We start from the raw sequence: 18,427 nt of genomic DNA, 5'->3' as shown, positions 1-18,427 counted from the left end.
ATGTGAAAGACCTGTATACTGGAAACTATAAGAGATTGGTGAAAGAAATTGAATAGATAAATGCAAAGGTATTTCATGCCTATAGATTAGAAAATTAATATTGAAAAAAATGTTTATACTACCCAAGGTAATATGAAGATTCAATACAATCCCTACCAAAATTCCAATGGCTTTTTTTACAGAATAAATAATCCTGCCTGACCAGGCGATGGTGCAGTAGATAGAGTGGAGGACCCAGGTTCGAGACCCTGAGGTCGCCAGCTTGAGCACAGACTCATCTGGTTTGAGCAAGGATTGCCAGCTTGAATCCAAGGTCACTGGCTCGAGCAAGGGGTCACTCAGTCTGCTGTAGCCCCCAGTCAAGGCACATATGAGAAAGCAATCAATGAACAACTAAGGTGCCACAACGAAGAATTGGTGCTTCTTATCTTTCTCCCTTCCTGTCTGTCTGTCCCTACCTGTCCCTCTCTCTGACTCTCTCTGTCTCTGTCACAAAAAGGAAAAAAACGAAACAATCTTGAAGTTTGTAAGGAACCACAAAATGGTCAAAATAGCCAAAGCAATATTGAGAAAGAACAATACTAGAGGCATCATGTTCCCTAATTTCAAAATACGGAATATTGCAAAGCTGTAATAATAATCAAACCAGTATAGTATTGGCATAACAACTAACACATAGACCAGTGGTTCTCAAAATTTTTGAAGTCGGGGCACATTTAAAATCCTGCAAATAATTGTATGCTCACTATATACAAATTTCTGAGAAATAAAATAAATATTAAAAAATATAAAGTCCAAGCATGCTTTTATAGTAATTAAAATAAATACAACAAAATTAAATTTATTCTGACATTAATAAACATTTTTATGTTATATTTTTTGAGTTAATGCTTTTTAGAATACTTAAAAAAAAAAAAAAAAATATATATATATATATATATATATATATATATATATATGTATGTATGGTTTACCGGAAAGTTCTGTCCGTTTTTGGAATAAAACAAAATACAAATTTTTTTTTACCATCAATAAACTTTATTAAATAATATAATTACCATTATTATTAATGATTACTTGCCAGTGTGAGGGCAATATGTATATCCCATTTTTGAAAAATGTTTTATCTTTTTTTTTTAATGTTTTATCTTTTGATGTGAAAAATTGAACCAGTGCTTGTTTGATATCTCCTTCATTTTTGAATTTTTTGCCCTTCAAAAAATTTTGTAAAGACAAAAACAAGTGATAGTCGGAGGGTGCTAAGTCCGGGGAATATGGTGAATGTGACAGACATGCTTCTGTAGCATTTCTTCCTTGTTGAAATTCATAAAAATTACAGTGGCGTAAATGAACTTTATCAGCAGCCATGGATATACTATGGCTCACACATAAGACTAACATGAATCAACTTTATTTTAGTTAATTTGCTACGTCAGTATGTATACATTAAGTGATAAAAATAGAGAGGCACACATGCGCCAAATAAACATGTGCTTACCTGTCAAAACTTGCTGTAATAGAAACGAACAGAACTTTCCGGTAGACCTTATATATATGTGTACACACACACACACACACACACACACACTTAGTAAGATTTAGTAAACTTGGCAGGTCCCGGTATGAATGTGTTAAGGTTTTTCATTCTTGTGTTTATGAGAAACATCAGCCTGATGTTTCCTAGCGATTTCTTCAATGTTTGGGCATATATTTGAAAGGCAAACTCTCATTTCCTCGTCAGTACATTGAAGAATTCCTCTCTTTTTACTCTTAATTGTGTTGAGGGTAGAAAACCCTAATTCACATAAATAAGATGTTGAAAATCATAGTAAAATGTTCAAAGCTTTTTTAGATATTGCCACATATTCTTTTATAGAAATCCAAAAGGCTTCAAGAGACAATTCCTTATGTTTAATCATCAATCCAAATCCCCCACCATACATATCATCTTAACTTTACACCAAACAGAGGATAGAAGAAACTTGCTTCAGTCTTTCCAGGGAACATGGGGGGTAGTGTAAACAATCCAGCACCACAGCTTAACAGCCTTTTGCAACCTAATCAGGCAAGTGAGGTAGGTGGTTGGGCAGACTCAGCTTACAGCCAATTCCCCATACCTCTGTCCCCAAAAATCTAAACTCCAAAAACTCTGTTGGTTTTTTGGTCCCCAACAGGCATATATTTCTCTGGAATACCATAGGGTGCACCTGGAAATCTTCTAGGGTGCACCAGTGCGCCCTGGCGCACACTTTGAGAACCACTGACGGACTAATGCAACCAAACAGCACAGAAGTAAACCCACACATATATGTTCAATTAATTTATGACAAAAGAACCAAGAATATACAAATATACAATGGGGGTAAGGACAGTCTCTTCAATAAATGGTGTTGGGAAAACTGGACCACTGTCTTATACCATACAAAAATTAACTTATCGTATACCTGAAACTAATACAAAAGAATATTGACTGTAAACTATAACTGAAAAATAAAAAATTTTAAATTAACTCAAAATGTATTAAAGACTTGAAACTATAAAACTCCTAGAAAAAAGCATAGGCAGTAAGGGTCTTGGCAATGACTTTTTGGATTTGACACCAAAAGCAAAGGCAACAAAAACAAGTTAATGAGATTACATCAAACTATCAATAAAAAGCTTCTATACAGCCATGGAAACCATCAACAAAATGATAGGTATAATAAATTGCTAGTACAGTGAGAGAAATAGGATAGTGTCTTGGAATTGATTGTAATGGGATATGGCCTATACATTATTGTCGGTGCTTAAAATTTATTCAACCTATTAGGGATAGAGAAAGTGAAAGGTAATAGTTTGTAGTGTAGCTAGAGACAGAGATGGTACAATGATGATGAGTTCTAGATAAATATAGTAAAAAACAAAATTGCTATTACAAAGTTGACCACTAATCTCCACGTACAGATGATCTGCTTTGAGCATTGAACCCTCTCAAGTATGTAGAGAGAAAGACAAAAACAGAGCCCCTACCTGAAGTCTGTTACTTAAAGGATAGCTCAATTATTCTAAAACTGCTTCCCATTTTAATAGTAAGTTTATATTCTTAAAAGCCAAAAGTAATGTTTCCTATTTGTCTCTAACAGATGCTGTGAGAGAAGTAAGGAAATACTCCTCTGCTGCTGACATGGAGAAGTTCTTACCCAGCAAACCTGGTGTCCATGAACATACGCATATGAAACTTTTTAGGGCTCAAAGAAATCTTTACATTTCTGGATTTTCATTATTTTTTTGGTTGTAAGTAAATAAAAACAAAACCACACACAATTTAAAAATATAATTTGTGTTTTTTATTTTTTAGCCTACATAAGGTATTTTTTCTATAATATTTAGTATACTAACATCTTCATAAAAGAACTGACTGTATAACCAAATAAGCAGTAGTTAAGGCTTGTCAGTTTGAAAGGTTAATAAGCCTTGCATGATCTGACCCCTGCTCTCTTGATCCTTTTCTCATACTGTTCTCTGACATATACAGTACACCACATTCCTCCCACACTGACCTCCACTGTTCACTCATTCATTCATTCATTCTTACAATGAATATTTATTGAGTTCCTATTGTGTACCTAGCTCCTTCCTACTTCAGGTTCTTCACAGCTGTTTTTCCTCCTCCTCTTCCCTCTGTCCCCGGCTAACTTTTTATCCTTCAGTGTTTCTCAGGGAATCCTTCTCTGACCATCATTCCTCCCAAAGTAGGTAGGTCTCCTTTTGTACGCTCCCATGGAATGTACACTGCTCACAAAAATCGGGATATTTTATCGCTTCTTCATACTCATTTTGAAATATCCCCTAATTTTTGTGAACAGTATATATATATACTTTCAAGTATCATTTCATGGTTGTACTTAAAGATTATTTTAACATAGATCTGTTTCTGTATGTGCCCAGCCAAGGATCAAACTGGCAACCTCTGTGATTTCGTATGATGCTGTAACCAACTGAGCTCTCTGGCCAGGATACAGCAGTGTGTTTTGACTGGAAGACTTGGATTTTTTTTTTAAAAAAGTATGTGACCCTGGCCAGTGGTGCAGTACATAGAGCATCACCAAGGTCACCAGCTTGATCTCAGGGCCATAGGCTTGATGGGGCTGGCTCAACCCTGAGGTTGTCAGTTCAAATCCCAGTCAGGACACATATAAGAAGCAATCAGTGGGGTGCACAACTAAGTGGGACGACTTTATATTTCTCTCTCCCCCTCAAAATAAATACATACATACATATATTAATACATAAAATAAAAAGGGTGTCCTTTCTAACCGTCATCTCTCATCTATACCTGAAGGAAGTTGTTTGACAATGACTCTTTATTTTAAAGGTTGTTTTGGTTTGTTTTTTAATTTTCTTAGAGTGTTGAGACGTCTGGTTACCCTTATTACTCAGCTGGCAAAAGAAACGTCAAACAAAGGAGTACTTAAAACTCAAGCAGAAAATACTAATGAGGCTGCCAAAAACTTCATGAAAGAGAATGAAAGACTAAAACAGGTATTTAAGTTTTCTTTTTAAAAATTTGTGTAAATGTTAATATTTCTGAGAGGTGGTATATTATTTTTCAGCATTAAAAAGAGCATTTGCTTAATTTTTTTGTTTTGTTTTGTTTTTTGTTTTTTGGGTTTTTTTTGTATTTTTCTGAAGCTGGAAACGGGGAGAGACAGTCAGACAGACTCCCGCGTGTGCCCGACCGGGATCCACCCGGCACGCCCACCAGGGGGCGATGCTCTGCCCCTCCGGGGCGTCGCTCTGCCGCGACCAGAGCCACTCTAGCGCCTGGGGCAGAGGCCAAGGAGCCATCCCCAGCGCCCGGGCCATCTTTGCTCCAATGGAGCCTTGGCTGCGGGAGGGGAAGAGAGAGACAGAGAGGAAGGAGGGGGGGTGGAGAAGCAAATGGGCGCTTCTCCAATGTGCCCTGGCCGGGAATCGAACCCGGGTCCCCCGCACGCCAGGCCGACGCTCTACCGCTGAGCCAACCGGCCAGGGCCCATTTGCTTAATTTATATGCAGAAAATGATCATAAATAGCAATATTCTACAAATTAATTGTTTCAAAAGTATTTTATAATTTTATAATCTTTTAGATTTGTTTATTCTCACAGTTTCCCTCTATAGTAAATTAATGCCATTGTATCTATTTCCTGTGATTTAAGGAGAAAAGTATTCTGAGAATGTAATTTTTAATTCATTCATTACCCTTAATTTTACTTTATAACCTAAAGCAAGTATTCATAAGTCTCTCTGTTTGCTTCCTTTTCTGTTATTTTTGTAAGCCCTTTTGTTTGTTTGTTTTCTTTTAAATGATGGTTGTGTAGGAAGCAGAGGAAAATAGTTTATGTAGATTGAAGACTGCATATAATATATATTTTAAATCTTTAACTTTGTTCCCTGGCCAGGTTGCTCAGGTAGTTAGAGTTTGTCCTAATATGCCAAGGTTGTGGGTTCAATTCCCAATCAGGGCACATACAAGAATCAACCAGTGATGCATAAATAAGTGGAGCAACAAATTGATGTTTCCTGGCCCTGGCCATTTGGCTCAGTGGATAGAGTGTCATCCTAGCATGTGGCTGTTCATCCTGGGTTCCATTCTCTGTCAGGGCACACATGAGAAGCAACCATCTGCTGCCCCACCCCTTACCCCTCTCACAGCCAGTGGCTCGGTTGATTTGAGCATCAGCCCCAGACGGGGGTTGCTGGGTGGATCACAGGGCACATGTGGGAGTCTATCTCTCCTCTCACTTAAAAAAAGATGTTTCTCTCATTCTCTTTCTGAAAAAAAAAAAATCTTTAACTTTGTGATGCTGCTGATAATCTTTCTTTGAGAGCCCAGTGCTGTCCTTTCCCTGCCATTCAGGGACTGCCATGCTTTTCCCATTAAATAAAAAGACAAACAAATGGAAAAATGAAATATCTAAAATTATTTTGGGTATTTTTTACTTCAGTTTAAATTTTAGGGCTCAGATCTCATACTGGAGTGTTTTCAGTTCATATTAATCCCTGTGTTTTGCTAGTTCTGCTTTTTATTTTTTTATATATTTTAAATTTTTTTCAATGATTTGAGAAGAGGGTTAGGGGGAGAAAAGGGAGAAAGAAATATCAACTCATTGTTCCACTTAGTTCCATTTAGTTGTGCATTCATTGATTGTTTCAGTGTGTGCCCTGACTGGAGATTGAACCCACAACCTCCCAGGACAATGCTGTGTCTACTGAGCAACCCAGCCAGGGCTAATTCTGCATTTTAATAAAAAGTATCAATAGAATTACTCAGAAGCAAAATAGATTTTCTTGAGCCTGACCAGGTGGTGGCGCAGTGGATAGAGCGTCGGACTGGGATGCGAAAGGACCCAGGTTCGAGACCCCGAGGTCACCAGCTTGAGCGCGGGCTCATCTGGCTTGAGCAAAAAGCTCACCAGCTTGGACCCAAGGTCGCTGGCTCCAGCAAGGGGTTACTCGGTCTGCTGAAGGCCCGCGGTCAAGGCATATATGAGAAAGCAATCAATGAACAACTAAGAAGTCGCAACGCGCAACGAAAAACTAATGATTGATGCTTCTCATCTTTCTCTCTGTTCCTGTCTGTCTGTCCCTGTCTATCTCTGCCTATGTAAAAAAAAAAAAAAAAAAATAGATTTTCTTGAAAGAAAGCATTTCTAAAACAATGCAATAAGCTTATTTCTCTATTATAAATAATGAAGTGCAGTCAGTTATATGTTACACCCACATTATATTTATGTAAAAAGTGTGAGTCCATCAATAGAGAATTCAATCCTTATCCATGTCCTAAAGCCCAGCCTCTTATAAAAGAAACTATAAGCACCACCTTTCATCAATTCTAAATGAGTTAGCTATTACATAATACAATTTAAAGTTTTTTTAAAACTTACTAAATAAGGCAAAACTCAAAATATTCTGCCTTGTGCTGTAGTATCATTGTCATCTATTCAAAACCCTGTTTTACTTATTTTGATGTATGTTATTTTCATTACAACAAAAAGGTATTTATATAGAAACAGAATTCAAAAATGTTTCTTAGATACTTTAAGGAATCTTTAGAGAATAAGCATCAGTTTATTTTTTACTTTGTTTTGTTGCTTTGAAAAGGTATTGACTTACAGATGTCACATAAATTACCCTTTGTAGTAAATATAAGTTGGGAAATCAAGCTGTTAGTATTTGTAAATTTAAAAGCGAGCAATAAGTCATTTTTGCTTTTTTGGAGGAATGTTTCAGCAACAGAATCGGCCTCATTTTGCACCTTAGTATCATTTGCTTTATTTTCTGTCCTTTGATCTCCTTTCCCAATGATAAAAAAGAAACAAAACCCTGAAGCATTGATTCATGTGAGGGCTAGCTTCTAAGCACACAACCTTGCCTTTGTGTACTAACCATATGCCTACTTGATTTAACTTTATGCCCATCATGAGTTGTAACTCCTAGTAGAACACTGCTTTTTTCCCTCTTATTCTTTATTTATTGTCTTCCTACTCGTCAGCTCTAAGAAAATGGAATATGTTTTTGTAATGTTCTACTACTAATTATTTTTCTCCTATATATCATAATTAATGTGCTTAAATTAATCTTGTCCTTCATAAAAAGTCTCTTCCTCAAAACGGTTTTTAAATTATTTTCAGAACCAGTTACTATTGCAAAGAAGTTTATTTCATGACTACTGATTCTTTGATTCCCCCACAATTGCTTCCATTTTTTGTTTTCCTGCCCTTTGGTTCCACACTGTACTGGTTCCCTGCTTCCTGCATATCTCTGACCCATTCAGTGGTCCTGGATTGTCCGAGGTGCACAGAGATGCTGGGCTAAAGCCAGTATACAGTGGGGAGAAAGTCTGTAACCCAGACATAAATAGGGACATAAATACTGTCAAGTGCAAGTATTGATTAATGAGGGCCGTAAGTCAGAATATCAAAGACGACTGTTATTTCAAGATACTTTATTCGTGTAGGTTTTGAAATACTGGTTAAGGAGGGATAAAATTGCTAAAATACCTCTTCAATCTGTATCAGAGACACATTATCTAAAGGAAAGTATATTACCCTGAGATGCAAGAGACTTACTGGTCCAGTCTCTACCAGTAATTAGCTTTGTGACCTCGGGCAAATCACCTCATATGTTCTGAGCCTCAAGGTCATAAATAATAGCTGATACTCTGTTAGGTATCACTTCAAATGCTTCACAGTAAGGTATTAACTCTTAATTCTTGCAACAACCCAATGAGGTTGATACTTTATTATCTGCATTTTATACATAAGAAAATGGAGGCACAAAAATATTAAGTAACTTGCACAAAATCATTCAGCTAAGATGACTTCAGATAAGTGACAGAACTAAGATTTAATCTAGGCAGTTTGAGTCTAGAGTTCACACTCTTAACCATGGCGTATTATCCCTTCATTTGTATTTAGCTTATCGCTTGCAGATGATGCCCAAGACCCTTTTGTGTTCTGATATTCAGTTAATTAAAAGAAATAATTATCCTGCCGTAGAGCATTGGCCTGGCATGTGGAAGTGTCCCGGGTTCAATTCCCAGTCAGGGTACATATTAGAAGTGCCCATCTGCTTCTCCACCCTTCCCCCTCTCCTTTCTATCTCTCTCTTCCCTTCCCGCAGCCAAGGCTTCATGGGAGCAAAGTTGGCCCAGGTGCTGAGGATGGCTCCATGGCCTCTGCCTCAGGCGCTAGAATGGCTCAGGTTGCAGCTGAGCAACTCCTCAGATGGGCAGAGCATCGCCCCCTGGTGAGCATGCCAGGTGGATCCCGGTCAGGTGCATGCGGGAGTCTGTCTGCTGCTCCCTTCTTCTCACTTCAGAAAAATACAAAATAATAATAATAATAATTATGAAAGACCAGTTAACTTTTAATTGCTTTAAATCACAGCAGTGACAGAGCTTTAATTGTTACTAATTTTTCTACCAGGTACTTACCAGCATGGGATGAGGTAGGTGGGAAAGTGAACATGTGCATGACTAGAGCTGGTAGCTATTGAATTTCGTACTCCAGGACCCGTGGTCTTTCCCCAGCATCAAGTTGCACATAATAAATTTGGACAAGTTTACAGGTGCAATAATAAAAGTTTATTTACAAGACCAGCACAAATCCAACTTTTTCAAGTAAATGGCTTAATAATTCAAGCAGTCAGTAAAAACATTCCTGCAGCTCAATGATTCCCTTCCAATTTGGATAATCACTGGGGACTCTGAGAACCAAATGCCATGAAGCAACAGCAGGGGTTGTTTGAACTTGAAGTGGGCAACAAATTCATAGAGAAATTTTTTTTTAATGTTTGAAAGTATAAGGCTTTTTCAGTTGTAATATGTATGTCAGTCTTCTCATCTCCTAAAAAACCCTCATGGGATTATATAATAAACTGCTCAGAGCTTAATGTCCCAGCAGCACTGTCTGTTTGATACTGTGCTGCAGCTTGTGTGCTCGTCCCAGCCTTCTCACTAGACTGCTTACCTCAGAGCGGAGATCATATTTCTCTGACATTTTTATCCCTTATAACACCTACTATTGTAAAATATTTGCCTGTAGTCAGTGCACTGTCGAACATTTTGTTTGTTACATATGCCAGCTTAGAAAAGGAGGAACTATCTGCTATAGAAATTCTTTCATAGTGAGTCTGTTTTAAGTTGTCCTGTGTTGCTTTTTCACCAATAAAAGCTATCAGTGTCAAGTTGCAGCACTTTAGTCAAATAACTTGTGCCAGTTTATATTATTCTGTTTTTCAAACTGTGTACATATATTATTTTTCAAACATTAATTTGCCTTTCTTGTAACTTGAATTTCTTAAAATTTCTTTATAATGTCAACTTCTTAATTTTGTTAACAATGATAGTTTTCATCCACACGTACTTACATAATGACGTTTTTACTCCATTATGTTTTTATTTTTGCCAAGTATTTTACTATTCAGATTTTAATTTTTCTTGCCTAGAAAGTATAAACTAGAAAAATAAACATTTAAAAAGCCAGAATAGATAAAAAAAAATTTTTTTATTGACTGATTCTAGAAAAAGACAGGAAAGGGGGGGGGAGAGAGAAACATGGCTCATTTTTCTACTCATTTATGTATTCATGTTTGATTCTTTTTTTTCATTGCTTGATTCTTGCATGTGCCAATCAGGGATTGAATCTATATCCTTGGCATATCTAAACAATGCTCTAACCAATTGAGCTACCCAGCCAGGACCAGAATAGATTTTAAAATATGAAGAGCAGTATAAAAGATTAACTGAATAAAATTAATTTGGAGACTAGTCACTGAAAGTTAGATAGAATTTTCCAGTAGTGATGGCCCTTTCATTTTCTACTCACCCACCTCTACAACTGACATTATGTTCTCCTCTTCTAAGTTCATCTTTATAGAAATAGTCTGAGTTTAGAGCTTTGCAACTAGAAGATAATGGCCCTCTAATTCATGTCCTCAGAACTGTCTGGTCTTAGATTTGCTTGACACACTTAATTGGTAAAAAGACATGCATATTATTTATGTAAATACTTTTGAAAATACAATTTTAATCATAGCCCAACCAGAAACTCTTTTTAATATATTTTATTTCAGAGATTTTAGCCATTGTTTTGTTTTGTTTTAAGTGAGAGGAGGGGAGATAGAGATAGAAAGACAGACTCCTGCATGTGCCCTGACCAGGATCCATCTGGCAACCCCCATCTGGGGCCAATGCTCGAATCAACCAAGCTATCCTTAGTGCCTGAGGCCTACACTCCGACCAACCAAGCTATCCTTAGCACTTGGCCATCGCTTAAACCAATCAAGCCACTGGCTGTAAGAGGGGAAGAGAGAGAAGGGGAGGGAGGGGAAGAGAAACATATAGTCACTTCTCATGCTTGCCCTGACAGGGGATGGAACCCGGAACGTTCACTGGCCAGGGCTGATTTCAACCGTTGTGAGGAGAAATTTATTGTATGTTTGCCAGACACCAAGTTTCTGTTAGCAAAATTATGTTGTAGAAAATTATAAAATACTGCCTAACTGGGTAGTGGCGCAGTGGATAGAGCAGAGGACCCAGGTTCGAGACCCCAAGGTCACCAACTTGAGCCCAAGGTCACTGGCTCGAGCAGGGGGGGGGTCACTCAGTCTGCTGTAGTCCCCCCGCCCCCGGTCAAGGCACATATGAGAAAGCAATCAACAAACAACTAAGGTGCCACAATGAAGAATTGATGCTTCTCATCTCCCTCCCTGTCTGTCCCTCTCTCTGTCTCTGTCACCAAGTAAATAAATAAATAAAATTAAAATGCTTAAAAGTAAATTATAAAAAAACTAAAAAAGACAAGTAATGAAATAAAGACCAATAATTTTAAATACGTTACTCAGACCATGTCCTGGAAGAATGTCTGACTATTGCAATAAGCTCACTTATATAATTCTCTTTTCTGATAGCTCTTGAAAGGCTCTAACAAGGAAGCAGAACACAATTTGGAAGCAGAAAGTAAAAAACTGGTAGAAGAACAGAAAAAACTGAAAACTGAATTAAAGAAGACTTCAGATGGTAAGTTAGTGTGCATGTGTCAAAGTAGAAAGAGCATATTTTATGCTGTTACACATTACTGTTTTCCCTAAAACAAATCTAATGGCTAAATGTTCTTCTGGCTAAAATACCACAAGCAACCTATTTATAAAATCCTGCTCAAATACAAAGATAAAACATTGTTTCAGCCAAGAGAAACATGCTGTGTTATACAGAAAAACATTTAGGTTTTCAGATCTGTGTTGTAAATACAGGTGTTCCTACCTGAGCAAAAGAGCTATGTTCCTGAAAAGTTTCTTTTAAACACATTATTGGAAAATAAATCACATTCTTTAAATACATTATATCTCCTTTGGGAGAAGTGATGGTCAGGAGAAGGTTTTAATTATAAGAAAGTATATTGCTCATCTCAAGCCCTAATATTTCCTATCTGCCAGATATAAGGAAAGCATTCCTTGAAAGAGATGGGTGGGCATAAAGTAAGAAAAATTTGGATGTCAGCTGAGAATTTGAATATCCTTTTCCAAAATACATTGTGATGACGACTTGGGGTAGAGCATTCTAATTTCATTCCCCTGATGGCAGCTATTTCTTCTACATTTTCCCCCATTTTTAATAGTTCCAATAGTAATTTCTTCTTCTTAGTCAAGCAAATTATTATCGCCTGCAGCCGTTTAGCACAGAAAAGTATATAGATATCCCCCAGTCCAGTGTCATCCCAGGAAACTGTATAAATGTTTGTGACTTGACCCCAAGCACCATTTCTGCATATAACAGATATTCCTTAATGTTGTTCAGACACTGGAGAACCTCTCAACCAGCCAGAGTTAAAATAATGATCAATGCATGGACCCTCTCGAATTTTAAGTTTCTTTTATTACATTGTGTTAGAGGTATATTGGAGAATGTTCAGTGACTAAATCAAGGACCTACTTTATGCCATTTATAAATTTATTTTATTTTATTTTATTTTTTTACAGAGACAGAAAGAGAGTCAGAGTGAGGGATAGACAGGGACAGACAGACAGGAACGGAGAGATGAGAAGCATCAATCATTAGTTTTTCGTTACACATTGCGACACCTTAGTTGTTCATTGATTGCTTTCTCATATGTGCCTTGACTGTGGGCCTTCGGCAGACCGAGTAATCCCTTGCTTGAGCCAGCGACCTTGGGTCCAAGCTGGTGAATTTTTGCTCAAACCAGATGAGCCCGTGCTCAAGCTGGCTATCCTGGGGTCTCGAACCTGGGCCTTCCGTATCCCAGTCTGACACTCTATCCACTGCGCCACCGCCTGGTCAGGCGCCATTTATAAATTTAGATTAAAAAATATTTTAATTTGTTGATTGATTTTAGAGAGACATCGATTTGTTGTTCCAGTTAGTTGTATATTCATTGGCTGATATTGTATTTGTCCTCACGAGGGATTGAACCTGCATCCTTGGTGTATCAGGGCAATGTTCTAACCAACTGAGCCACTTTGCCAGGTCCCAAATTTAGATTTTTTAAAATAGGCCTTGGTATAATAGAAGTTCTTTGTACTATAACTTTCAAATTGATTATCCTTTTATATTGTTTGGATAGAGTATACTTTATCAAAATGTATTTGAATTTGAGGTTGAAAGTCTGAAGATAAAAGCTAATTATGTAAAAAAAAAACCAAATCCATAGGATATTTCATGTGATATAAAAATTTTTAGTCAGTTTTCTACTTATTTTAAAAATCTTGTCATACTTGGTACTGTTGGCTCTTCTGCAATTCCAGAAGATTTTTAACATAATCAGGTTTTAATATTTGTATAAAAATAAATTTAGTAATATAGACTCTATATTAGACATTTCAGAAAAGAAACTGTTCTTTGTTTGGTTTTTTGGTTTGTCCACAAAATATTGCTCCTAATCCTTCTGAAGAATAGAAGAGACTATTTTCAAAATACCTTTAATTAGCTAAAAAAAAAAATTATTTCAAAATCTTTGCTTTTTCATATCTGCCAACGATCCTTTTCTCATGTTGTAAGCAGGGTGGTACAGATATAAAAGACATAGGAAAGTTTGTGTGCCATCTGCACCTCTCAACTCTGGCCAGTTTAGTTTCTGTCCTTCACCTTTCAATAATTCCAAATCCAGGGTATTTTGTGCTTTAACTTCACAAAGAGATATAATGCTCTACACTCAATATTACTTTAGATTAACATAAAGAAACTCTATTTCTTTAACAGACAATTCAGATGTTTGAGAAAATGAATTTCTTAATATTGGCATTGTGTTTACAATCTGGTAACAAGGATGCCAGCTTCTGTGTTTGAGGTGTAGACTGCAGAGCTGATTCAAAGTGAATCAGTGTTGAGGTAAAAGCAGATTTTACCTGTTTGAGTTGGTCCTGCTTGGTTCCTGCAAGGTGTATAGTATTTTATGAATATATTTTATTTACCCAAAGTTGTTATTTTAAATGTTATTAATGACCTTGAGAAGATCAAAGTTTCTTTTCTAAAGGAAATATATCCTTGGCTTAGTTCCCTTGACCTCTACCAATCAAATTTACTAAGGCAAGAACCAAAAAATTACATAAATATATAAGATTTTGAAGAATTTAGCCAGCACAATGCCTTGTATGGAGTACCATTCAAAAATATTCATAGGTGGACCTGGCTGGGTAGCTCATTTAGTTAGAGTGTCATTCCCATATATCAAGGTTGCAGGCTTAATTCTCAGTCAGGGTACACAGGTTTGATCCCAAGTCAGGATACACACAGAATGAACCAATGAAAGCATTGGTTAAACAACAAATCAGTCTTTCGCTCTTTCCCTTCCTTTCTCTTTAGAATCAATACTTTGAAAAAATATATTCACGGATTTCTAAAGAATAAGGATATTAATAAGGCTGACAGTGCTCAAGAAATGTTTCAGAAAGTTATTTTATACTTAAAATTGAGTAGAAAACCAATGTTTTGTGTGTGTGTGTTTAAATAGGAGGAAATAGAGTGTTTTCCATATAATTTGTCTTGCCCTTGATGGTTCTTTAAGGGAAACATTTTTTTCAAAATGTATTAGTAGAAATAAAGCATAAATACAAATGTTTATTTAATTTAGTCAGCCCTGAATAGGAAAGCTGGCATTCTAAAGGCAGGTATTAACACTCTTTCAGTACAAACTCTCCATAAGTTTTAACCAGCAACTCCAATTTTGCCAAGAGTTAGTAAATTACCTGTACTTCAGTGCAGTGATATGACCGTAATGATCCAAGACTGCTCACGTCCCATAACACCTAATTTACACTCAGAACTGAGTCAGTCAGGTTAAGGACCTGCCTGATCTGTCTTTTTTAATCTATTTAACAATAACTGATGTCCTAGTGTGAGGAGTAATTGGGAAAGGGCCCTACCATGAAAAAGGAGAACTTAAGTTTTGAAGATTTTCCAAGGCTTTCATAATAAAAATAAATCTTGCATGTAGTGGAAAACCTTCTGATGTTCAAGGAGATTGACCTCAAAGGAGACTTTCAGGATAGCTACTATATTTATTTATTTATTTATTTATTTATTTATTTATTTATTTTTGATGGGCTGTCATCTTTAATTCTAGCTTGCACCCGGCAGGCAAGTAAAAACACAAACTGGGCTCCAAAACCCACTCACATTCAGTGCTCACAAAGCTACTGACTTATCCGAGTTTCCTAGAATGAAAGGTTTCTAGCTCACTAGACTTATTCACCTCTGTTCCCCATCTCCTTCCTTCTCCCTGCATAAATTCTGCACTGACTTCTCACTCAACACTCCACCATCTTGGCTGCTTCTCCTGGACACATGGCCTCTTTCTGCTCTCTGCTCTGCTCTCTCCTCTAATGATAATCTCAGGAACCAAGAGCCTATGTTTATTTTTATAAATAAATACCTTCTGAGTATCATTATGGGAAAAACATGTACCATTTAATCATTGTATATATCCAGGCAGTAGGCGGCTGTAATTGATTTCCTCCCCTGTATTATATGAGTTAGTCTATCAAAAATCGTGGAGAGTGCTAAATTCATAGTGAATAAAGGAATGTTCCAGATGGTAAGATTATATATACTCAAGCACAATTCTCTAAATACAGGGTGAAACAAAAGTAGGTTTACAATTGTGAGTACATGAAACACAGAGGTTTTTTCTTCTGTATTGTTATTTATTAATTGTATTTTTTTCCATACAAACAACTGTAAACCTACTTTTTCCCTACCTTGTAACGTGTGGACATATAGTTAGCAGAAAATTTAGCGGTAAAAGTACGTGTGATTTTAAAAGTGATTGGACTGCATGGCCTGTGATGGTACAGTGGACAAAGCATCAGCCCAGAACACTGAAGTTGCCTGTTTGAAACCCCAGGGTCGCTGGCTCTGAGCTCTGTTTTCTCAGAGTGGGGTCTCTGGCTTGAATGGGTGATCTTCCACATGATCCCCATGCTTGCCAGCTTGATCCCAAAGGTTGCTGGCATGAAAAGCCCAAGGTTGCTGGCCTGAGATAGGGGACACTAGCATGGGCCCGGTCAAAGCATATGCAAGAAGCTCATTGTACCACTAAAAGTGAAAGCAACTATGAGTTGATGCTTCTTTCCTTCTTCCTTCCTATCTCTCAGTAAATAAGGTGATTGATTAATTAATGACTATACTGCATGTGGAAATGTCTTCTCCTCATTCCTTCAAGAGCAGAAATGTGCCTGACCAGGAGGTGGCGCAGTGGATAGAGCGTCGGACTGGGATGCGGAAGGACCCAGGTTCGAGACCCCAAGGTCGCCAGCTTGAGTGCAGACTCATCTGGTTTGAGCAAAGCTCACCAACTTGGACCCAAGGTCACTGGCCCCAGCAAGGGGTTACTCGGTCTGCTGAAGGCCCACAGTCAAGGCACATATGAGAAAGCAATCAATGAACAACTAAGGTGTTGCAACGTGCGATGAAAAACTAATGATTGATGCTTCTCATCTCTCTCCATTCCTGTCTGTCTGTCCCTGTCTATCCGTCTCTCTGACTCACTCTCTGTCTCTGTAAAAAATAAAAATAAAAATAAATAAATAAATAAAAATAAAATAAAAAAAAGAGCAGAAATGTATCTATAACATGCTGCATTAACAGATTTCTTAGGACTGCCATTTTATAGTAGAGATTGAGTAGTAATATATCTCTCCTACAAAAAGGAAAAAGAAAAAGAAGACAAAAAGTGATTAGGGCAAATTCCTTGACCCTACCTTTATTTTTTTATTTTTTTATTTTTTATTTTTGTATTTTTTTGAAGCTGGAAACGGGGAGAGACAGTCAGACAGACTCCCGCATGCGCCCTACCGGGATCCAGCCGGCACGCCCATGGGCAATGCTCTGCCCATCCTGGGCGGCGCCATGTTGCGACCAGAGCCACTCTAGCGACTGAGGCAGAGGCCACAGAGCCATCCCCAGCGCCCGGGCCATCTTTGCTCCAATGGAGCCTTGGCTGCGGGAGGGGATGAGAGAGACAGAGAGGAAAGCGTGGCGGAGGGGTGGAGAAGCAAATGGGCGCTTCTCCTGTGTGCCCTGGCCGGGAATCGAACCCGGGTCCCCCACACGCCAGGCCAACGCTCTACCGCTGAGCCAACCAGCCAGGGCTCTGACCCTACCTTTATTCTTTCTTTCTCCCTTCCATCCTTTCCCTCTTCCTTTACATCCTTTCCTTTCTCCCATCTTCCCTTCCCTTCCCTTCCCTTCCCTCCTCTCCCCTCCCTCCCCTCCCCCTTCCTTCCTTCCTTCCTTCCTTTTTTCTTTCCTTCCTTTACCCACCCTCCCTCCCTCCCTCCCTCCCTCCCTCCCTCCCTTCCTCCTTTCCTTTCCTTTCCTCTCCTTTCCTTTCCTTTTTCTGTTTCTGACAACAGTTTTTTTAAGACCTTTTCAAGTAATTTATTTATTATTGCAAGATTCTTTAACATGAACATAATTATAAAACTGCTCTTGAAAAGTATACCTTTAAAAATTTTTAATGCTGCCTGAACAGAGTATATACAAACATAACAGAAACTGAATGTAAAAGCCCATTCTATGTACCTAACTATTGGCAGAATTTAACAAGGACCTTGATTTTGTTCCTGGGTAAATGCTTCCATATCACTGTGGCTTACTTTGAAAAGAATTAACATTTCCTTTTACAGACCGACTTCACTATCCTTGAAGATGTTAGAGTAAAAATTAAAAAGTCATTATCCTTTAATGCCAGTAATGAGTCATGCTAACATGGGGACCAGGGAGTGAAAATAGTTGGTGTGCTTTTCAGAAGAAATTGAAAGTATGAGAGAAAATTACAGTGGAATCGCTATTGTATTCAATATATACCAGTAACCCTAACTAAATTCCTGCCTTTTGAGAATAAAACAGAAGCCTTTTATATGGATTTAAAAGTGTTTGGTTCCCAATTCCTTACAGAACAGTGTGAGCTATCTATCTATCGAAAAACATTCTCCAAATCCAAGCTAAGTATGTTTTACAGTTGTAAATTCTTTTTTTTTTTTTTTTTTTACAGAGACAGAGAGTGAGTCAGAGAGAGGGATAGACAGGGACAGAGAGAGATGAGAAGCATCAATCATTAGTTTTTCATTGCGCGTTGCAACACCTTAGTTGTTCATTGATTGCTTTCTCATATGTGCCTTGACTGTGGGCCTCAGCAGACCGAGTAACCCCTTGCTGGAGCCAGCGACCTTGGAGCTGGTGAGCTTTGCTCAAACCAGATGAGCCCGTGCTCAAGCTGGCGACCTCAGGTCTCGAACCTGCGTTTTCTGCATCCCAGTCCGACGCTCTATCCACTGTGCCACCACCTGGTCAGGCCAGTTGTAAATTTTTGTGGGCATGAACTGAACTATCTTGAACTTGCTGTTATATCAAAGCCACCATCTTACTTTAAAATTGTTAATGCTTT

At 37.8% G+C, this 18,427-nt stretch overlaps 1 protein-coding gene and 1 non-coding gene across 2 annotated transcripts in view; both read left to right on the top strand.

Moving 5' to 3' along the window:
- BCAP29 (B cell receptor associated protein 29) overlaps positions 1 to 18,427 on the top strand; it is a 76,530-nt gene that overhangs the window by 19,044 nt on the left and 39,059 nt on the right. The window contains exons 4-6 of the mRNA XM_066272206.1: positions 3,123 to 3,273; positions 4,386 to 4,521; positions 11,436 to 11,544. Coding sequence (XP_066128303.1) covers positions 3,123 to 3,273; positions 4,386 to 4,521; positions 11,436 to 11,544 — 396 coding nt within the window. The remainder of the gene's footprint in view (positions 1 to 3,122; positions 3,274 to 4,385; positions 4,522 to 11,435; positions 11,545 to 18,427) is intronic.
- Positions 16,591 to 16,686, top strand: LOC136336737 (small nucleolar RNA U109). Its single transcript, XR_010731559.1, has one exon. It is a non-coding gene; the product is annotated as a small nucleolar RNA U109 (small nucleolar RNA).

Source organism: Saccopteryx bilineata, chromosome 4, assembly GCF_036850765.1.
Source record: "Saccopteryx bilineata isolate mSacBil1 chromosome 4, mSacBil1_pri_phased_curated, whole genome shotgun sequence".
In the NCBI taxonomy this organism is placed as follows: Eukaryota; Metazoa; Chordata; class Mammalia; order Chiroptera; family Emballonuridae; genus Saccopteryx; species Saccopteryx bilineata.
This window is presented reverse-complemented; position numbering and strand designations above follow the sequence as displayed.